Below are 24,075 nucleotides of genomic sequence, written 5' to 3' on the forward strand. Positions count from 1 at the left end.
AAAAGTCTTGCTTGTGCTCAGTTTTTTTTACAGTGTCTTTTGAGAGTCAACATCTGATCTAGAGTAAGTTTGATTTCGGGCTGAGAAAACATGCCCAACTCGGTACTTTAGAGAATCTGAAAGTATTTGTAAAACTACTGTTTGTTTTGTTTTGTTTTTTAAGAATTGGATCTACTTAGTGGACCACTGTTTTGTTATTAAAGATATTTCATAAATGTAGCTTGTAAATAGATATAAAAGATTCGTTAACTTGTCTTATTAAGCCAGGCAGATTTTACCTTGCTTCTTCTTCCTCTTTTTTTTTCTTTTGTAGTTCATCTAATAATCTTTCCAAAATCTTAGAGTCAATTTCAGGTTTATTCTCTAAATACAGTCTATTCAGTAAATATTTTCCTGAAATATAAAGAGAATAACATTAACTTTGAAGCTCTATAAAATACAGTGAGATATATTTTGGAAATTAACAATGAAAAAGTATTTCTGCCTAAATCCAAATACATTTTCCTTTAAGCATTTATCTAAGTAGAGCCCAGGTTCTTTAAAATACTGAGACCAGGGGCGCCTGGGTGGCGCAGTCGGTTAAGCGTCCGACTTCAGCCAGGTCACGATCTTGCGGTCCGTGAGTTCGAGCCCCGCGTCAGGCTCTGGGCTGATGGCTCGGAGCCTGGAGCCGGTTTCTGATTCTGTGTCTCCCTCTCTCTCTGCCCCTCCCCCGTTCATGCTCTGTCTCTCTCTGTCCCAAAAATAAATAAAAAAACGTTGAAAAAAAATTTTAAAAAAAAATAAAATACTGAGACCATCTCAAATCCTTTCTAAGAGATATATATTGGCATGTTAAAAATAATTAAAACATGAAAAGAGATAATATATTTCCCCCCCTTGAAACTCTTTTCAAATATATTTCCTTAAAAGGCAAGATGACAGAATATTCTTAGCCCCCATGTCAAAAATTAGTTAACCATATGTGTAGGGGTGTATTTCTGGGCTCTTTATTCTAGGGGTCAGTTTTTATGCCAGTACCACACTTCTTTGATTATTATAGCTTTGTCCAAAGGGATGGAATAGTTAAAATTGAGTTCTTCTATCTTTATATACTTAATATTTCCCATTTGAGGTGAATAAGAACAGGTATATAGTCTCTACTCTCAGCCTTATATATTTCTCATTTAGAAGTTATAGTGCTGACTGGGAATGGGGTGTTAAACTGAGCACCGAAGAATAATTGTTCGGGCCTGATGGAACATCCAGGGATCCAGCACGCTATCCCTGGCCATCTACTTGGTGAATGGATGTCTCATTTTGTGTACCTCTAAGTCACGAAGGGATTGTTGGGGTGGAATATGTACCTAGGGAGAGTGGAGAGTTTTCCATTTTGTATTGTAACTAAACATATTATCATCAAGAAAAACTTCACTTTCAAATTACATGATGAATATATACCAACCATTGTTTTCTGTATCTGATAAGCAGATTACTAAGTCAGGTATAATTCCTTTCTCGACTAAGACTATCCACAGTTCTTTTATAATAGGGCAGTTGTCCAGGATCCATCCTCCATGTTTTGGGGTGCTAGAAGACCTATTTGTGTTTTCTTCAACAGCCTGTTAAGAATGACACACTGGTATTACCATCACAGCCACAGAAGTCAAGGATACTCTTTGATGTATCATTTTTGTGGACCTTAACCAATTATCTTTCAAATTCTCACTGGAAAGAAAAAAAAAGAATCAGTTTATTTTAAAAGGGAAAATTCTAAGGAAATCAACTAAGTTTTAAAAATTAAGAATGGGAAGCAAAAGCCTTTATTAAATACATAGAACAATACATTTTTGCTATATGCTATTCAGTATTATATATATATATATATATATATATATATGTATATTTTTAGAGAGAGAGAGAGCATGTGCGTGCACACGTACATGAGTGGTAGAGGGGCAGAGAGAGAGAGAGAGAATCTCAAGCAGGTTCCACGCTCTGCATGGAGCTCAATGTGGGGCTCAATCCCACAACCCAGGGAACATGACCTGAGCCAAAATCAAGAGTCAAGTGCTCAACTGATAGAGTCACCCAGGCACCCCTGTTATTTAGTATTATAGAATTCAGATCCTGACTTAGGAGGTTTTAGGTACCAAGGGTCCATGAGTCTGCATTTCTAACATGCTCCCAGGTGACAGTTGTCCCTGGGCCACCTTTTGAGTAGCAAGGGCCCAGTCCAGCTTGCCTGTTTTAGTGACAACACTCTTCATTTCCCTTTTGCTTTTCATCCCTCATTGTGAGAGCTGAGAATGTACTGAGATGGTTGCTAAAAGCAGTAAGAGGAATCGGGGCAAAACAAAACTTGCAGGTGCTTAGGGAGTTCTGCTAAACTCTGCCCCCAACCCTCCTCCCTCAGTGCAGTAGCAACAGCCTCAACACGAGCATGGAAATTAGTGATGTGGATCTGTGAATACACCTACTCTGAGGGTTTCAAGTTTGTGTGTCACCAGGTAATCATAGGATGTTAGAAGTGAAAGGGGAAGAGATGTCACGAGGATGGGTATGACTCCCTGGCCTCTGCAGAATTTAAGATTACCTACTTTTCGAATCTCCATCTCAGTGAAGAGTCTTTTAAAAAAAGAATTTTAAACACTTTGAAATTCTTAACATAGAGAATTAGAGAAAAAGAGAAAGCTATAAAAAAGAAGTATAAATGAAAATAAGTCAGACAGAGAACGACAAATACTATACAATCTCACTTATATGTAGAATCTAAAAAGATGAACTCATAGAAACAGGAAACAGATATGTGGTGGCCAGAGGCAGGGGTGGGGGTGGGGGAATGAGTGTAGGGGATCAAAGGTACAAATGTACCGTTATAAGATGAATAAGTCCTGGGGATGTAATATTCAGCATGGTCTGACTATAGTTTATAACACTATATTGTATATTTTAAAGTTGCTAAGAGAGTCAATCTTAGAAGTTCTCACCACACACACACACACACACACACACACACACAAACTAAGTGTGTGAAGTGATGGGTGTTAGCTAAAATTATTGTGGTAAACATTTTGCAATATATACATAAACCATATCCTGATGTTATACACCTTAAACTAATACAGTGCTATATGTCAAATACAACTCAATAGGGGTGCCTGGGAGGCTCAGTCAGTTGAGCGTCTGGCTTCAGCTCAGGTCATGATCTCACAGTTTGTGAGTGCGAAACCGGTGTTGGGCTCTGTGCTGTCAGCTCAGAGCCTGGAGCCTGCTTTAGATTCTGTGTTTCCTTCTCTCTCTGCTCCTCTCCTGCTTACATTCTGTCTCTTTCTCCCTCAAAGATAAATAAACATTAAAAAAAAATTTAAAAAGAAACAAAAAGAACTCAGTAAAACTGAAAAAAAAGAAATATAAATGGTTAATGAAAAAAATTATTTTTGTTTTTATTTTTGAGAGAGAGAGAGAGAGAGAGAGAGAGAGCAAGCATGTGAGAGAGAGTGGGGGAGGGGCTGAGAGAGAGAGAATCCCAAGCAGGCTCTGCACCGTCAGTGTGAAGCCTGATGCTGGCTTGAACTCATGAACTGTGAGATCATGAGCAGAGCTGTAATCAAGAGCTGGATGCTCAACTGACTGAGTCACCCAGGTGCCCCAATGGGTAATGAAAATTTTACTGTCCAGTTTCAAGATATGAAAATTAAAGCAACACCGAGATGCAATTTATAATTTCTCCATCTCACTCAATGGATTTGAAAAATTTAATACCTTCATAATATATATTTTTTTATTTTGGAGAGAGAATGAGCACACGGGCAAGGGTGAGGGGCAGCGAGAGAGAGTGAGAGAGAGAGAATCTCAAGCAGGCTCCACACTCAGCATGGAACTCAACGCAGGGCTCAAACTCCCGAACCATGAGATCATCCCCTGAGCTGACATCGAGAGTCGGATGCTCAAACGACAGAACCACCCAGGCACCACCCTTCATAGTATTTTATCAAATGAATAGATCTTATTTTGTTTAATTATTCTCTTACTGTTAAATGTTTACATCACTTACAATTTTAATATAACACTGTGATGAACATCTGTATATATAAATCCTTGCCCAAATGTTATGTATTTCTTCAGGTCAGATTCCTTAGGTCAAAAGGCATAAAAGAATGAACATTTTAAAGGCTTTTCACACACACCGACACATTGCTTCCAAAACATCTGTAACAATTTTCACTCTCCCTACGTGACTATCTCATCATAGCCTCACTAGTATAGATTATTATGCATTTTTAAAAATCTTTGGCAATTTGACAGGTAAGAATCTGTATCCCACAGTTTTAAGTTTCATATTTTTTATCAAAATTTGAACATGAAAATTTTCAATGAACCATTTGCATTTCTTCTTTGATGAAATAATCTGTTTATACCTTTTGCCTGCTTTTATATTAGGGTACTCTATTTTCCTTGATTTTGTGAGAAATATTTATATTAGGGAATTAATATGTCATTATTTATTATAAATGCTTGCCCTAGTTTGATCTTTGTCCTAAAATTATGATTCTCATGTTTGTTTGTTTTTCTTCATAGAGAGAATCACTATTAAATAGCCTCTTTGTTGAGATTTTGCTTGAAGAGTTTTCCCACTGTGTTTGCGCAGGTCCAAATGTGGAAGTTATATTTCTGACTTGACCTCAAGTGACTCTAAGGGAAGAGAGAAGTGAAACATTATGGGCACATGACACTGCTTCAGGAAAGGAAGTCACTGAAACAGGGCAGGGGGAAGGTGCTGCTGTTGCTGAAGTGGCACAAGGCACTCGGGCCTGGACATTTCAAAGCTGAGGGGAGGAAAGTTTCAGGAGGCAAGGACCTGGGTGCCTGAGGATACACGTTTTGGATGTATAGGTAAAACAGCTTCGGTGTAGGAATCTGTTGAGGGAGACTCCCCAGTTGAGATCACTGTGGAGAGAAGGGGGAACCTGCCTTAGGATTTCATATCTGAAAGAACTCCTGAGTGTGTGGCCCAGCAGAGTGAAGGCGGGACTCTGAGCCTGGAGACTGCGCCTTGCAGGGCAAGTGGTAGGGAAGGGGCCCTTTGTGCTTGGTCTGTGTCTGGCCCCTCTGTCACCAGAGTCATGGAAGTGGGCTCTCAGGTGTCTGAGCGCTGAAAATAGTGTCACTCTCTTTGGACATCCTCAGGGAAGGGGTGAGTGAGAGAAAGTAATATTTAGAAAAATGATGTAACATTTAAATGCACTATTCATCTTTCTATCCTTTTGTGATTTTAACTTAATAAATTTTTCCCTGGGGTCGCCTGGGTGGCTTGGTCGGTTAAGCGTCCGACTTCGGCTCAGGTCATGATCTCACGGTCCGTGAGTTCGAGCCCCGCGTGGGGCTCTGTGCTGACAGCTCAGAGCCTGGAGCCTGTTTCAGATTCTGTGTCTCCCTCTCTCTCTGCTCCTCCCCTGTTCATGCTGGGTCTCTCTCTGTCTCAAAAATAAACGTTAAAAAAATTAAAAAAAATTTTTTTTCCCTGTATTTAATGCTGTTTTAGATTCCCTTATTCTATGTTATTTCATGTTTACTTTTAATCACTTGTGAATATATATATATTATATACACATACATATATGTTTCTCGCTTGTATAAACAAATATTTATCACTGTGAAAAATATCTAGAGAGAGAGAGAGAGATTGAGAGAAGGGATTGGGAGAATCAGAGGAAGCAGGACATGACACAGAGAGACAAGGGAGGCCCAGAAAAACATAATGACCATGTGACGAACACAGGTACAAGGGCAGAAATGGAGATGTTTTAGAGCAGTAGCTGTGTGACCATGGAAGCAGAGTAAAACTGATGTATCACATAGAGAAGACTACAGTGACTAAAGAAATAGGTTGTGGATATGATACGCAGCAAGATTAAGTCATGGGCTGAACAACATACAGCAGCAGGTTTGACGCAAAAGCCCCACTTCCCTTGATGTTGTTCTCGAGACATTTTTCTGCTAGGTACTGGGCAAATACCTTTGGTATAGTCTGTGTAACAGCTTCAGTTATCACAAGTGTGCAGAGCGATAGGAGCAGAAAAAAGTTCCCAGTGTCCCCCAGCCTCTGTTGTTGTGTGCTCTGTAGCCAGTCAAGACAGAAACCAGGGAAAAGGGCAAATGATTTAGCATGGAATAAACTTCTGTGCATTCGCCATTGCAAGGGGGTGACTCTTATTTCCCTTTGGTAGAAATGATACCTATCATTATTTCTGTATTTTTAAGACTTTAAAATACTGTTAAACTATAACTCTAAAAGATTCTAAAAATACTGAGATACAGATGTGGTTTCAGAAGCCTCCTTAACCCATCACTCTAGGGAGCCATGCCTAACTGTTCCATTTGCAAATGAAATAAAACCTATTCCCTTTTCCTGGACTGGATCATCCGTTAGGCCCAAGTGCACCTGTTCTGCACATGGGCTGTGAGCTTCAGATAAGAAAGTGAAATTAGTGGGAAGCAAAATGGGAAAACAGGATACAAAAATGATTGCAGGAACAATTGGAAAATAAAATACAACCACGACGGTATCTAAAATAGCATCAAAATACATTAAATACCTAAGAATAAACCTAATGAGAGATACTGAAGACCTCTATCCTGAAAACTACAAAACAATGCTGGGAGAAATTACAGAGCTACAGTAGTTAGTATGTGTGGTACTGGAACACAGATAGACAAATACGTCAATGGAACAGAATAGAGTGTCCAGAAATAGACCACACAGATAGGGCCACTTGATTTATTTTTTAATTTTTATTTATTTTTAAAGTTTATTTATTTAGAGAGAGAAAGAGAGCACGTGAGAGGGGGGGCAGAGAGAGAGGGAAAGAAAGAACCTCCAGCAGGCTGTTCTGCACTGTCAGTGCTGTTCCTGACACAGGGCTTGAGCTCATGAACCAGGAGATCATGACCTGAGCCAAAATCAAGAGTTGGATGCTTAACCCACTGAGCCACCCTGGCGCCCCAGGGTCACTTGATTTATGATAGTGGGGAAAGGTTGGTCTTTTCAATAAATGGTGCCAGAATACAGCTGGATATTTGTATTAGAAAAAAATGAACCTTGATCCTCATGTTGTGGGTTTAAAAAAATCCATGTAAAAGTATGTATGTATATATTTATTATTATTTGTTACTGAAGTACAACTGACATACAATATAATATTAGTTTCAGCTATACAATATAGTGATTCTGCAATTATATACATTACAAAATAAAGTTTATAATTATTTACCATGATAATATAAATGTAGTCACCCTCTGTCACCATACAAAGTTATTACAATAGTGCTGATTACATTCCCTATGCTGCACTTTTCATCCCTTTGACTGATTTCTTTTTTTATTTTTATTTTTTACTTTTAATGGCCTTAGTTTCATTTATTTATTTATTTATTTATTTAATTTTATTTTTTAAAAATTTACATCCAAATTAGTTAGCATATAGTGCAACAATGATTTCAGGAGTAGATTCCTTAGTGTACCTTACCCATTTAGCCCATCCCCCCTTCACACCCCCTCCAGTAATCCTCAGTTTGTTCTCCATATTTATGAGTCTCTTATGTTTGGTCCCCCTCCCTGTGTTTATATTATTTTTGTTTCTCTTCCCTTATGTTCATCTGTTTTGTCTCTTAAAGTCCTCATATGAGTGAAGTCATATGATATTTGTCTTTCTCTGACTAATTTCACTTAGCATAATAGCCTCCATTTCCATCCATGTAGTTGCAAATGGCAAGATTTCATTCTTTTTGATTGCTGAGTAATACTCTATGATATATATATATATATATATATATATATATATATATCATAGAGTATATATGGTGTATATTTATACATACCACATCTTCTTTATCCATTCATCCATCAATGGACATTTGGGCTCTTTTCCATACTTTGGCTATTGTCCATTAGCTTCTATAAACATTGGGGTGCATGTGTCCCTTTGAAACAGCACACCTGTATCCTTTGGATAAATACCTAGTAGTGCAATTGCTGAGTTACAGGGTGGTTCTATTTTTAATTTTTTGAGGAACCTCCATACTGTTTTCCAGAGTGGCTGCCCCAGTTTGCATTTCTACCAGCAGTGCAAAAAGGTTCCTCTTTCTCTGCATCCTTGTCAACATCTGTCATTGCCTGAGTTGTTAATTTTAGCCATTCTGACTGGTGTGAGGTGGTATCTTATTGTGGTTTTGATTTGTATTTCCCTGATGATGAGTGATGTTGAGCAGTTTTTCATGTGTCAGTTGGCCATCTGCATGTCTTCTTTGGAAAAGTGTCTGTCCATGTCTTTTGCCCATTTCTTCACTGGATTATTTGTTTTTTGGGTGTTGAGTTTGATAAGTTTTTTTATGGATTTTGGATACTAACCCTTTATCCATATGTCATTTGCAAATATCTTCTCCCGTTCCATTGTTTGCTTTAGTTTCGCTGATTGTTTCCTTTGCTCTGCAGAAGCTTTTTATTTTGATGAGGTCCCAATACTTCATTTTGCTTTTGTTTCCTGTCTCCAGAGACATGTTGAATAAGAAGTTGCTGCGGCTGAGGTCAAAGAGGTTTTTGCCTGCTTTCTCTTCAAGGATTTTGATGGCTTCCTGTCTTACATTTAGGTCTTTCATCTATTTTGAGTTTATTTTTGTGTATGATGTAAGAAAATGGTCTAGGCTCATTCTCCTGCATGTCGCTGTCCAGTTTTCCCAACACTATTTGCTGAGGAGACTGTCTTTATTCCATTGGATATTCTTTCCTGCTTTGTCAAAGATTAGTTGGCCATATGTTTGTAAATCCATTTCTGGGTTCTCTATTCTGTTCCATTGATCAAGGTTTCTGTTTTTCTGTCTGTACCATACTATCTTGATGATTACAACTTTGTAATATAGCTTGAAGTCTGGGATTGTGATACTTCCAGCTCTGGTTTTCTTTTTCAGGATTGCTTTGGCTTTTCAGGGTCTTTTCTGGTTCCATACACATTTTAGGATTGTTTGTTCTAGCTCTGTGAAGAATGCTGGTGTTATTGTGATAAGGATTGCACTGAAGGTGTAGATTGCTTTGGGTAGTATCGACATTTTAACAATATTTGTTCTTCCAATCCATGAGCATGGAATAATTTTCCATTTTTTTGTGTGTCTTCTTCAATTTCTTTCATAAGCTTTCTATACTGTATAGTTTTCAGTGTATAGTTTTTCACCTCTTTGGTTAGATTTATTCCTAGGTATTTTATGGTTTTTGGTACAATTGTAAATGGGATCGATTCCTTGATTTCTCTTTCTGCTGCTTCATTATTGGTGTATAGAAATGCAACCAATTTCTGTGCATTCATTTTATATCCTGCCACTGCTGAATTCATGGATTGGCAGTTTTATCTAGCAGTTCTTTGGTGGAATCTTTTGGGTTTTCTATATAGAGTATCATGTCATCTGTGAAGAGGGAAAGTTTGACTTTCTCCTTGCTGATTTGGATGCCTTTTATTTCTTTGTATTGTCTGATTGCTGAAGTTAGGACTTCCAACACTATGTTGAATAACAGTGGTGAGGGTGAACATCTCTGTTATGTTCCTGACATTAGGGGGAAAGCTCTTAGTTTTTCCCCATGGAGGATGATATTAGTGGTGGGTCTTTCGTATATAACCTTTATGATCTTGAGGTATGATCCTTCTATCCCCACTTTCTTGAGGTTTTTATCAAGAAAGGATGCTGTATTTTGTCAAATGCTCTCTCTGCATCTATTGAAAGGATCATCTGGTTCTTGTCCTTTCTTTATTAATGTGATGTATCACATTGATTGATTTATAGATATTGAACCAGCCCTGCATCCCAGGTATAAATCCCACTTTATAATGGTGAATAATTCTTTCAATGTATTGTTGGATCCGGTTGACTAGTATGTTGTTGAGAATTTTTGCATCCATGTTCATCAGGGAAATTGGTCTATAGTTCTTTTTACTGGGGTCTTTGTCTGGTTTTAGAATCAAGGTAATGCTGGCCTCATAGAATGAGTTTGGAAGTTTTCCTTTCATTTCTATTTTTTGGAATAGTTTCAAAAGAATAGGTATTAACTCTTCTTTAAATGTTTGGAAGAATTCCCCTGGAAAGCCATCCAACCCTGGGCTCTTGTTTTTAGGGAGATTTTTGATTACTAATTCAATTTCTTTACTGGTTTTGGGTCTCTACAAATTTTCTATTTCTTCCTGTTTCAGTTTTGGTAGTTTGTATGTTTCTAGGGATTTGTCCATTTCTTCCAGATTGCCCAAATTATTGGCATATAATTGCTCATAATACTCTCTTATTATTGTTTGTATTTCTGCAGTTGGTTGTGATCTCTTCTCTTTCATTTTTGATTTTATTTATTTGGGTCCTTTCCTTTTTCTTTTTGATCAAACTGGCTAGGGGTTTATCAATTTTGTTAATTCTTTCAAAGAACCAGCTCCTGGTTTCATTGCTCTGTTCTACTGATTTTTTGTTTTTGTTTGGTTTCGATAGCATTGATTTCTGCTCTAATCTTTATTGTTTCCCATCTTCTGTTGGTTTGGGGTTTTATTTGCAGTTCTTTTTCCAGCTCTTTAAGGTGTAAGGTTAGGTTGTGTATCTGAGACTTTTTTTCCTTCTTTAGGAAGGCCTGGGTTGCTATATACCTCTCTCTTATGACTGCCTTTGTTGCATCCCAGAGGTTTTGGACTGTGGTGTTATCATTTTCATTGGCTTCCATGTACTTTTTAATTTCTTCTTTAACTTCTTGGTTAACCCATTTATTCTGTAGTAGGATGTTCTTTAATTTCCAACTATTTGTTGTCTTTCCAAATTTTTCTTGTGGTTGATTTCGTTTCATAGTGTTGTGGTCTGAAAATATGCGTGGTAAGATCTCGATCTTTTTGTACTTGTTGAGGGCTGATTTATGTCCCCGGATGTGATCTATTCTGGAGAATTGCATGTGCACTCGAGAAGAATGGTATTCCACTGCTTTAGGATGAAATTTTCTGAATATATCTGTCAAGTCCATCCCACCCAGTGCGTCATTCAAAGCTGTTGTTTCTATGTTGATTTTCTTCTTAGATGATCTGTCCATTGCTGTCAGATCATGATCCCAACATTGTGGGATCGAGACCCACACTGGGCATGGAGCCTGTTTAAGACTCTCACTCAGGACACCTGGATGGTGCAGTGGGATAAGCATCTGACTTCGGCTTAGGTCATGATCTCATGATTTGTGAGTCTGAGCCCCGTGTTGGGCTCTGCACTGACAGCTCAGAGCCTGGAGCTTACTATGAATTCTTTGTCTCCCTCTCTCTCTCTCTACCCCTCTCCTGCTTGTGCATGTTCTCTCTCTCACTCTCTCTGAAAAATAAACGTTAAAAAAAAGATTCTTTCTGTCTCTCTCTCCCTCTGCCCCCTCCCCACCACTGGCGCTCATGCATTCTCTCTTTTAAATAAAATAAATAAATAAATAATTAATAATAAAAAAAAAATCTAATGTGACTTAAACTCCTCCACAATCCCAGAGTGGCAGTTTATCATCTAGTGACACTACATACATTCCTATATATATCAGAAATGCTTTGGTACTCCCTGTAGATTTGTATCCTCCAGAATAAACTCTGAAGAGAATGGAGAAATTTTTCCGTGAAGGGTCAGGATGGGGCTTCCATCATGCTAAAGACCTGCTTCACTTGTATGTCTCTCCTCTGGGATGCTCTGTCTCACCTTCCATGCAGAGATGACCATCTTGACCTTAGTGGGATTCCTACACCTTGCACATATCTACTTATCACTTAGTACATGATAGCTCATTTCATCAGCCTTCCCCACCTGACTGATGGCTCCTTAAAGAGTTGCGTTTAATTCATCTTCATAGCCCTAGAATCTAGCATATTAAAGGGCAAGCAGTAGGTTCTCAGAATGTTTCTTTTTTAAAAAATTTTTTAAGTTTATTTATTTATTTGGAGGTTGGGAGGGGGGAGAGCACAGTGGGGGAGGAATAGAGAGAGGGAAAGAGAGAATCCCAAGCAGGCTCTGTGCTGTCAGTGCAGAGCCCGATGTGGGGCTCAAACTCACAAACCATGAGATTATGACCTGGGCTGAAATCAAGAGCTGGACACCTAGCTGATTGAGCCACCCAGGCACCCCTGTCAGAATGTTTCTGAAGGAATCAGTTGATGACAAAACAACCTGAAGACATGCAGAAGAAGTTGAAAGATCTCTATGGGAAGCTCAGAGGGGGACAGCAATTCATCCTGGGTACAGTCTGGGACTCAAGGAGCCTACCCAGTGTGTTATAGAGTGGTGCTATACTCTCAAAATATTTTTTTTCCTCCTCCCAACATTTAATTATATCACTTTCAAATTACATAGAAATACCAAAGAAATTCATTGAGAGTCCAAAACAGATTTGTTGTCTTTGCCTGTTGCTCTGAATGCTTACTCAAGGTCCCTGTACAAAACAGACCCATATGGATATCTTGTTCTTTGTAAACCAGAGATAAACCTGGTTTGCCATCAGTAAGACAAAGCATCTGAGGCTTCATTTTCCCCTTAGATTGGAAAATCACTTGTGTGTCCATCCATTTCCCCTATGAACACATGTTCAAGGTGGTTGGATGAAATAATTTAGCTATGGAGTAAAATTTGTCTTGGTTAACAACTAATTAGCTCATAGATGAAATATCTATTTTGGCACTGGCTTCCTATGCACCATATTTTAACCAACTGAACTCAGTTAAACAAAAGTCAATAAAGAATTAATTCCAAAGCTATGAAATTATATTGCATAGTTGTTGAAATTAAAAATTACTAAGCATAAATGTTTGGATCTGGATTTCTTACCTCTTTGATGATTTCCTCTAGGATTTCAGCATGTTTTTCATATGGATGTTCAAAGTTCATATCCTTTGTCATTTTTACAGTCTCCTCTATTATAGAAAGAACCTCTGGATGATCTGCAGTTACCTCTTCTATTGAGTCTTCTGTTGAATCTAAAGTAAAATAACCTAATGCCATTAATAATTTTAGTGGGCAATGCTATTTGCAATAGAACATGATAGTTAATACTTGACCCCCCCAAAATAGTATCTTTGTGTTTATTGCTGTACATGCGCCAAGAAGGGGGAAATAGTCTAGGGAGGAAATGTTAAGTTAGGAAACACAAAACATCAGAGCAGTGGCTTATAGCTAGTGTTTTGGAACAAAAGTGAATGAGGAAGAAGAAAATCACGTCCAGCAGGAGTCAAAACTCAGGAAGCCAGGTAGAAGAGGTAGAAACCAAAGGATTGTAGGGCTCAAGCTAAAATATGCGCATCTAGGGAATTAATCAGAAAACAAGATGAATACTTCCAATTATAAGCATAAGACCACACGAAACAGTAAGTGGATAAGAAGTAGGCAGGTTGGCAGAGATGGAAGAATGGGTGGCACAGCCTGGTTTTTCTAGTGCTACACTTCATTCTTGTCCTCATTGCATGCTGAATGCCTCCTCACACAGCTGAGTTGGCTCATAGACTGCATCATGATATAAATATTCATCCATTCCTCTAATCAGGCAAGAGATTGGCAGCTCCACTTGACTCCTCTACCTCTGCCTTTCCAGTTGTGCTTCCTGAGCTGCTGCCTTAATGCTCCGTCCACCAGGGTCTCCTGCTAGAGCATAATTTATCCCAGCCCAGAAAAACTCCAAAGGGCTTTCAATGAGCAGCTTCTGCTGCCCTCTGCTGCGAAGTGAGGAATCTGTTCTTAGGGATGGAGAGAGCCAGCAGTTCCTGGGGAACCAGAGTGGAAGAGACGAGAACCCATGATGTTCCTGTAGCCTTGGGAAGGGGGCACGATGGGGCAGAAAGAGCCAGGCAAAGATACCAAATGCTCTCGAAGCTGCTAGTTGTTCACTCATTATCCATTCTTCTCGTCCTTAGTAACAGAATCTCGATTTTGTTGGGGTCAGCAATGTGTCCAGCTAAAAACACTACATCTCCCAACTTCCCTTATAGCTTAGATAGCCCATAGGTAAGATGTGAGCATATTTTTTTTCGTGGTGAGACTTCCTGTCACTTCATTAAAGAAGAATAATTCAAAAGAAAAGCGGTGGGGCGCCTGGGTGGCTCAGTTGGTTAAGCGTCCAACTCTTGATTTTGGCTCAGGTCATGATGTCACTTGGGTCAGTGAGATTGAGCCCCGCCTCGCTCCTTGGGGGTTCCGTGCTGTCAGTGAGGATTCTCTCCCCCATCTCTCTGCCTGTCCCCCACATGTTCTCACTCTCTCAAAATAAATAAACTTTTTGGGGCGCCTGGGTGGCGCAGTCGGTTAAGCATCCGACTTCAGCCAGGTCACGATCTCGCGGTCCGGGAGTTCGAGCCCCGCGTCGGGCTCTGGGCTGATGGCTCAGAGCCTGGAGCCTGTTTCCGATTCTGTGTCTCCCTCTCTCTCTGCCCCTCCCCTGTTCATGCTCTGTCTCTCTCTGTCCCAAAAATAAATAAACGTTGAAGAAAAAAAATATATAAAAAAATAAATAAATAAATAAACTTTTTAAACAATTTAAAAAAATAAAGAGGAATACCTCAACTGGGTGGAGTGCCAGTTTTTGTCCCTTACATTTTTCCTCTTCCTGCTAAGCACACTGTTATGATGGCTGGAGCATCATTGGCCATCTTGTTACTTTTTCTGGTAGCCACATGCCAGGGATGGCAGAACAGAAAGATAGAGTCCCTGTTTCACTAAAACAATAAATCACATTTTCTTTTTTTCTGTGTTCTTGCATGTCTAACTGTTCATCATAGGGTAGCCTTTAAGACAGAACATTAACAATGTTATTTTTAAATCACATCTTTCTCCTTCAAAATTCTTAAGAAATTATTTATGATTTTTAGATCCACAATCGAAGTGAACCAAATAACCCAAATATGAATTTACCTTTTTAGGGGTCCAACTTAAGATTTTTTTAAATATTAAATATTAGTGGCTGAGAGCTACTTTCTTTTAGGTATTTTGTTTTGTTTTGTTTCTTGTTTTTAAAGATGAATTTTTTTTTTATTTTTTTAATTTATATCCAAGTTAGTTAGCATATAGTGCAACAATGATTTCAGGAGTAGATTCCTTAATTCCCCTTATCCATTTAGCCCATCCCCGCTCCCACAACCCCACCAGTAACCCTCTGTTCTCCATATTTAAGAGTCTCTTATGTTTTGTCCCTCTCCCTGTTATTATATTATTTTACTTTCCTTCCCTTGTGTTCATCTGTTTTGTGTCTTAAAGTCCTCATATGAATGAAGCCATATGATATTTATCTTTCTCTGACTAATTTCACTTAGCATAATATCCTCCAGTTCCATCCATGTAGTTGCAAATGGCAAGATTTCATTCTTTTTGATTGCCGAGTAATACTCCATTGTGTTTGTGTGTGTATATATATATACATATATATATATATATATATATATATATATATATATATATATACCACATCTTCTTTATTCATTCATCCTTCGATGGACAATTGGGCTCGTTCCATACTTTGGCTATTGCTGATAGTGCTGCTATAAACATTGGGGTTCACGTGCCCCTTTGAAACAGCATACCTGTATCCCTTGGATAAATACCAAGTAGTGCAATTGCTGGGTCATAGGGTGGTTCTATTTTTAATTTTTTTGAGGAACCTCCATACTGTTTTCCAGAGTGGCTGCACCAGTTTGCATTCCCACCAGCAGTGCAAAAAGGTTCCTCTTTCTCTGCATCCTCGCCAACATCTGTCATTGCCTGAGTTGTTAATGTTAGCCATTCTTACAGTTGTGAGGTGGTATCTTATTGTGGTTATGATTTGTATTTCCCTGATGATGAGTGATGTTGAGCATTTTTTCATGTGTCAGTTGGCCATCTGGATGTCTTCTTTGGAGAAGTGTCTATCCATGTCTTTTGCCCATTTCTTCACTGGATTATTTGTTTTTTGGGTGTTGAGTTTGATAAGTTGTTTATAGATTTTGGATACTAACCCTTTATCTGATATGTCGTTTGCAAATATCTTCTCTCATTCCGTCGGTTGCCTTTTAGTTTTGCCGATTGTTTCCTTTGCTGTGCAGAAGCTTTTTATTTTGATGAGGTCCCAATAGTTCACTTTTGCTTTTGTTTCCCTTACCTCTGGAGATGTGTTGAGTAAGAAGTTGCTGCGGCCAAGATCAGAGAGGTTTTTGCCTGCTTTCTCCTCGAGGATTTTGATGGCTTCCTGTCTTACATTGAGGTCTTTCATCCATTTTGAGTTTATCTTTGTGTCTGGTGTAAGAAAGTGGTCCAGGTTCATTCTTCTGCATGTCGCTGTCCAGTTTTCCCAGCACCACTTGCTGAAGAGACTGTCCTTATTCCATTGGATATTCTTTCCTGCTTTGTCAAAGATTAGTTGGCCATACGTTTGTGGGTCCATTTCTGGGTTCTCTATTCTGTTCCATTGATCTGAGTGTCTGTTTGTGTACCAGTACCATACTGTCTTGATGATTATAACTTCATAATACAGCTTGAAGTCCACAACTTAAGATCTTGACTAGAGCTTAGAAACTTCTTTTAAATGTAGATGTTCCACTGGTTTCATCTGTGAATAAAACACTGTTAACACCTAAAGAAGAGTATTAATTGTAGGTGATTCCCAAAGAAGAGTGTGGTATGGGACCAGGGAGCCAGGACTCGTGTTCCTAATTTTTTTAATTAAATTTATAATCATAGTAATCAAATAGGTAAACAATAGGGCACATAATATCAGCAGTGAAAAATAAAGATAGTGACAAGTGTAATTTTAGTTTCATATAATGCCAATGGATCTAAATTGGAAAAAAAAAATCAAATTTGCCCTTCCTGATGTAACTAACAGTCTCTTACCTCCAACAGGTAAAGGCTGTGCTTATCTCAGACAGATAGGGCAGGGAGAATGCTTTTATATGTGGGCATACTGGCAAGTGCTGGCATCACTCCAGCAGTAGGTAGAGGCCCTGATGCCTGCTTCTACCTTGGACTGCCTCCCTCAAAGAGAAAACAGACAGTATGGGGAAGGGGCTGTCTTTGTGTATTTGTCCTAGGAACTCTGCAGCAGCTGAGATGGGGCTCCCAGATGCTACTTGACCAAAATTTTAATGTCTGGGGTCTTCCTGTGAAGTGTGTGTGTGTGTGTGTGTGTGTGTGTGTGTATGCGTGTGTGCGTGTGCGTGTTGGAGAAGTGCCATACATAATTGTCTGACAGTGGCCGGTTCAATTTTTATGATACTAAAATATACCACAGCCAGGCATACATCTGTCTGAATCAGGAGGAATCAACCAACCAAACGAACAAAACCCCAGCTCTATATCTTAAAACACAATAACTTAGAGATGCATTTTACTTATTTATTTATTTATTCATTTATTTTTATGTTTGTTTTGAGAGAAAGAGAGTGAGTAGGACAGGGGCAGAGACACATAATCTGAAGCAGGCTCCAGGCTCTGAGCTGTCAGCACAGAGCCCGTCGCAGAGCTTGAACTCACAAACTGTCAGATCATGACCTGAGCTGAAGTCAGACGCTTAACTGACTGAGCTACCCAGGCACCCCTACAGATGCATTTTAAAACTAAATACCAAAAGGTTGGACCAATAGAAAAAAAAGCATATAAGTATATATTAAATCTCTGGTTGAGAGGAAGGCTTTGTAAGGTGTGAAAGTAAATGGAAGAAATAAACAAAGTGAAAGTAATGATTTGACTACAAAAATATGAAAAATCCCTCTACTTTAAAAACAGCAAAATGATTTATTTAAAAAAAAAATTTTTTTTTCAACGTTTATTTATTTTTGGGACAGAGAGAGACAGAGCATGAACGGGGGAGGGGCAGAGAGAGAGGGAGACACAGAATCAGAAACAGGCTCCAGGCTCTGAGCCATCAGCCCAGAGCCCGACGCGGGGCTCGAACTCACGGACCACGAGATCGTGACCTGGCTGAAGTCGGACGCTTAACCGACTGCGCCACCCAGGCGCCCCGAAAAAAACAGCAAAATGATTTAAAAGACAAACCACCCAATGTGGAAAAAAATATAAAAAATAAGTTACTAATATAGCAAGTTATTGTAGAAACCATATAATTGATATAACAATTTGGAAAAATTAGCACAAGACCAAAATGGTCAACTCAGAAAAGAGGAAGTATAAATGGTTAACAAATATTAAAAATTATATTTCAGAAATAGACAAATGAAAATTTAAATTATATTTAAAAGAGAATATATCAAGAAAACAATAGCACATATTTTGTATATTACTGTGGGAACATTATTTGGAATAACTTTTGTGCAAAGCAATCTGACTCTGTCTATAAAACTTCATACTCATTAAACTAGTGATTCCAACTATGTCAACATAAGTGTCCAATTTGGGGGATAATTTTAAGCTTCAATACAAACATGATAAAATATGAAATAAATGGAAATAAGATCCATAAGCATGGCATGAGTCACATTCATTTTGTTACCATCTTTACCAGTTTTAGAGGCTTGATCACCGAGGATATTTTCTGAAGTCTTTTTGTCTTCACTGTCTTCTAAAGAGCTTTCTCTTTGGTATTCACGAGTGAACACTGCATGAAAGAATAATACGCTTTATCAGCTAATCTGTTTATAGTGGGAAAGATATGGCTAAGAACATCAGCAATATATTTATTACCATCTTCATCAAATGAAGACTGCATCTCTTCTAAGCTCTTATCCACATCAGTTGGGAACTTGTCATACTCCTTCCTTTCAAGTTCTCTTAAAGTTGACTCTGTTGAAAGATAGTAATGGACTGTGTTAGCAAATATAGCCGTGGGGTAGGGAGACAGGTATAGTGATTAAATCCTCCGCTTTTTAAAGACAGACAGACTTGTGTGTGAGTTCTGATTCAGAGAGTGTGGCTTTGGCAAATCATTTGATTTCTGTTTCAATTTCTATTGGCCAAAATGAGGATTATCAAACTGAAAGCACTGTTGTAAGGATTAAATGAGATAATAGAAGCAAACACTTAGAAAATGCTTGGCACACAGGAAGCCTAATCCATGTTGGCTGTCATTCCCTGTGTTATTATAGAATTTTCTATGTTAAAAGAAACCCTCAATATTCTCCACTGACAAATTTTTCTTAAAAGTATATTGGGAAAAAAGACAGTCTCTTTAACAAATGGTGCTGGGAGAACTGGACAGCAACATGCAGAAGGTTGAAACTAGACCACTTTCTCACACCATTCACAAAAATAAACTCAAAATGGATAAAGGACCTGAATGTGAGACAGGAAACCATCAAAACCCTAGAGGAGAAAGCAGGAAAAGACCTCTGACCTCAGCTGTAGCAATTTCTTACTTGACACATCCCCAAAGGCAAGGGAATTAAAAGCAAAAATGAACTATTGGGATCTCATCAAGATAAAAAGCTTCTGCACTGCAAAGGAAACAACCAACAAAACTAAAAGGCAACCAACGGAATGGGAAAAGATATTTGCAAATGACATATTGGACAAAGGGCTAGTATCCAATATCTATAAAGAGCTCACCAAATTCCACACCTGAAAAACAAATAACCCAGTGAAGAAATGGGCAGAAAACATGAATAGACACTTCTCTAAAGAAGACATCCGGATGGCCAACAGGCACATGAAAAGATGCCAAATGTCACTCCTCATCAGGGAAATACAAATCAAAACCACACTCAGATATCACCTCACACCAGTCAGAGTGGCCAAAATGAACAAATCAGGAGACTATAGATGCTGGAGAGGATGTGGAGAAACAGGAACCCTCTTGCACTGTTGGTGGGAAGGCAAATTGGTGCAGCCACTCTGGAAAACAGTGTGGAGGTTCCTCAAAAAATTAAAAATAGACTTACCTTACGACCCAGCAATAGCACTGCTAGGAATTTACCCAAGGGATACAGGAGTACTGATGCATAGGGGCACTTGTACCCCAATGTTCATAGCAGCACTCTCAACAATAGCCAAATTATGGAGAGAGCCTAAATGTCCATCAACTGATGAATGGATAAAGAAATTGTGGTTTATATACACAATGGAATACTACGTGGCAATGAGAAAGAATGAAATATGGCCCTTTGTAGCAACATGGATGGAACTGGAGAGTGTTATGCTAGTGAAATAAGCCATACAGAGAAAGACAGATACCATATGTTTTCACTCTTATGTGGATCCTGAGAAACTTAACAGAAACCCATGGGGGAGGGGAAGGGAAAAAAAAAGGAGGTTAGAGTGGGAGAGAGCAAAAGCATAAGAGACTCTTAAAAACTGAGAACAAACTGAGGGTTGATGGGGGTGGGAGGGAGGGGAGGGAGGGTGGGTGATGGGTATTGAGGAGGGCGCCTTTTGGATGAGCACTGGGTGTTGTATGGAAACCAGTTTGACAATAAACTTCATATATTGAAAAAAAACAACAATGAAAGAAAAAAGTATATTGGGAGTGAAATTAGCAAAACTAGGAAATTAGTGGAACTAGCAAGAAAATTCCAATTAAAATGATTTTAAGAACCCTACTGTCAGATTTAGAATAATTACTGAATTTGAAAAAGGAAAGGAAGAGATTTTTAAGTTTGCAGTATATAAGAGATGGCCTCTGTTTCTAAATTCCAGTGGAAGAAAGCAATTTGTGGCAAGACCTAAAATCTATGATTTCATGCCACAATTTGATATGAAAGGAATCACTACAGACTCCAAGAAACATTACTGATCACTACTCTTCTTAACTGAAGCCCAACTAGTTGCTCTCCTGATCCAGGTTTCATTTAAATGTCCTCTCTTCCCTGCTCATCCTAACACACCAGCACCCCTGCCTCATTACCGCCTGACCTACTACTGTGTTATATTTTTTCCATTTGTTCACTTGTTTCTTTTTTCCTCCTCTGTATTTCATTAAAATGTAACAATCACAAAGACAGGAGTTTCTGTGTATTGTTAACTGCTGTGGCCCAGTGCCTAAATCATGTCTAATACACAGTGGGTACTCAAGTTGAGTGAGTTAATGAATTCATTTTGTCAAGCCTTAAATAAGTTGAATAACAAGCCATCTTGGTCAATATTTCTCAAGCTTTAGTTTGTGAGTTGTCCATGAATATTTTAAAAACTTTTGGTTTTTCTTTGAAGATAACATACTAAAATTTAAATTCATTCTGAATCATCTGGATGATCTTTTGGATGGCAGGTAATTTAAATACTGGTCTTTTTGCTGTTGTTTTTGCAATCCCCTGGGCACCGTGTTGGACTCTTTTACTTGTTTGTAGGCTAATGAGAAAGGAAAGAGGCAGATTCGTTAGGCAAATAACCTGTTTTTTTTCCTAGCAAAAGTTTAACAGTGCCATGTAGGAAGAGATAATTTCCTTGCTATTTAAATAATTTCAAGCATAGAAAACGACAGAAGCTTTCCAATTTATGTAAAAAGTTTTCCTCATCTGGAGAGTTACAGAACTGTGTTAATTGATCACTAAGGCTTCTTCCAGTTTCACTGTTTTAAATTTTTTTTTCATATTTATTCATTTATTCTAAGAAATAGAAGAGAGTGCACACAAGCAAGAGAGGGACAGAGAGAGGGGGAGAGAGAATCCCAAGCAGGCTCCATGCTGTCAGCACAGAGCCCAACATAGGCTTGATCCCATAAACTGTGAGATCATGACCTGAGCCAATATCAAGAGTCCAATGGTAAACTGACCGAGCCACCCAGGTGCCTCTTTGTAACTGTTTTGAATTTGAAATTAAAATTCCCCAAATAGAAAAAAATAATTTTTAAAAAAAGTTTATTTATTTATTTTGAGAGAGTGAGAGGGCACGTACACGCACATGAGCGGGGGAGTGGCAGAGAGAGAGGGAGAGAGAGGATCCCAAGCAGGCTCCACACTGTCAGCATGGAACCCGATGTGGGGTTTAATCTCAGAACTGTGAGATCATGACCTAAGCCCAAATCAGAAGTCAGATGCTCAACTGACTGAGCCACCCAGGTGCCCCAGAAAAACTTAATTACCATGGGGGCTGACATACACACCTACATACTAAAGTAGCAGCAGCAGCAACAACAACAACAATGTAAACTCCACAAGAATCAGGCGGAGTGTTGTCACAATTGGTGTAAATGAAGGTATATAAATTCTACTCAGTCTCTGCCCAGCCAGCAAATCCATAATAGTAAAACCAAATTTGGAAGCTCTTTCTGATTCCTTTCCTTACAAGCTTAGGACTGAAATCTTTTCTCTGTTCACGAATCAGGTTTATGTATATTCGTGTCTTCAACCCATTATTAAGAGGCTGCACCATACAACATGCTAGGGGATCGAGGAGAGCAAACCAGGTCCTAGCCCTCAGGCAGCCAGGCTGAACTGTTGACCTAAGCTTAGAACACGCATTTAAAAGAGATAGTTCACCTTGTCTTTCAACTTGTAGTTTTGTGAGAAGCTGTTCTTTCACAGCTTTAATCGCTGCTTCGGTGGCCTCAGCGATAGTATGGCTTATTAATGACTGAAGGGCTTTATCAAAACGTGGTTGAACAAGTTTGGCATAGTCAATTACCTGCAAAGAATATTTGAGAAAAGCAACAAAAGCACAAATCACATGAATATTAAACACATTGTTCACCCGTATCTATTTCTAGATCTATACTTACCTATCTCAAACATCTTAATGCTGCTTGAAGTATGTTATTTTCGGAATTCAATGTTTTTGAGTACGTGCTTTCATAGAAATTCAGTCATACTTTCCATGTAGTATGATGTATTTATATATGTATGTATCATGTAATATATATTCAAGTTACGTATTTTTAAGTCAATTTTTCATGGATAACTTACATACAACAAAAGGCATCCATTTTAAGTATACAGTCTAATGAGCTTTGACAAATATATACACATAACAACTATAATCAATATATAGAACATTTATATCACTCCAGAAAGTTCCCTTATGCTTCTTTATAGTTAGTTCCTGGGCCCTGGACACTACTTTCTGTTTTCTGTCACTATATATTAGTTTTGCCTTTTCTAGAACTTCATATAAATAGAGCCATTTAGTATGTAATCTTTCTAACCTTTTCTCCTTTATACACTGTTTTTGAGATTCATCAGTGTCATTGCATACATCAGTAATCAGTTCCTTTTTATAGTTAAGCAGTATCACTGAATGAATATGCCGCAGGTTTTTTTTTTTTTTATTCATTCATCTATTGATGGACACTTGCGTTTTTCCAGTTTGGGGCTGTTATATAAATAAACTAGCAATGAACATTTGTGAGGAAGTCTTTTTGTGGTCATATGTTTTTATTTCTCTTAGACAAATACCTAGAAGTGGAATTACTGGGTCATATTGTAAATGTGTATATGATTGAAAAAAAAATTTTTTTAATGTTTATTTATTTTTGAGAGAGATAGAGAGAGACCGAGTGCAAGCGAGGGAGGGGCAGAGAGAGAGGGAGACACAGAATCCGAAGCAGGCTCCAGGCTCCGAGCTGTCAGCACAGAGCCCGACATAGGGCTCGAACTCACGAACCGTAAGATCATGACCTGAGCCAAAGTCGGACACTCAACTGACTGAGCCATCCAGGCGCCCCAAATGTGTATTTGATTTTACAATAAGCCATTAAACCATTTCCAAAGTGGTTGGACTACTTTACTTTCCTACCAGCAAATGTATACAAATTACAGTTACTCCACATCTTCACCAACACTTGGTTTTGTGAATCTTTTAAATTTTAGCCATTGTAGCGGGTGTGAAGAAGTATCTCGTTGTAGTTTAAATTCACATTTCCCTGATCACAATTCATTTTGACCTTCTTTTTTGGGTGCTGTTGGTCAATCACTCGCCTTCTGTTTTTAATCATATGTTCAACTTTTGGCCATTTAAAAAACCGGGTAATAATTCTCTATATATTCTGAATATAAGACCATAAAGGATATGCAAAGGACTTTAGGCTGTTACATATTTCTAATTGTCATCCCTAATGGTTATGCTCTTACAAGCATTATATGAAAATGTACTTCTCCACATCCTAGCCACACATCAATATTGGGTATTAACAGTGATCTTTCAACTCCAACAGTGAGATTGACAGATCTC

General features: G+C 38.4%; 1 protein-coding gene across 1 annotated transcript in view; it reads right to left on the reverse strand.

The window, feature by feature from the left end:
• The window catches only part of AK9 (adenylate kinase 9), a 131,158-nt gene that overhangs the window by 67,622 nt on the left and 39,461 nt on the right, over window positions 1–24,075 (reverse strand). Inside the window, 8 exon segments of the mRNA XM_086707568.1 lie at window positions 279–393; window positions 1,445–1,601; window positions 12,835–12,983; window positions 16,497–16,538; window positions 16,541–16,573; window positions 18,473–18,577; window positions 18,664–18,762; window positions 22,389–22,533. Coding sequence (XP_086563694.1) covers window positions 279–393; window positions 1,445–1,601; window positions 12,835–12,983; window positions 16,497–16,538; window positions 16,541–16,573; window positions 18,473–18,577; window positions 18,664–18,762; window positions 22,389–22,533 — 845 coding nt within the window.

The sequence above is a fragment of the Puma concolor genome, chromosome B2 (assembly GCF_028749965.1).
Source record: "Puma concolor isolate L17-30 chromosome B2, mPumCon1.1.hap2, whole genome shotgun sequence".
In the NCBI taxonomy this organism is placed as follows: domain Eukaryota; kingdom Metazoa; phylum Chordata; class Mammalia; order Carnivora; family Felidae; genus Puma; species Puma concolor.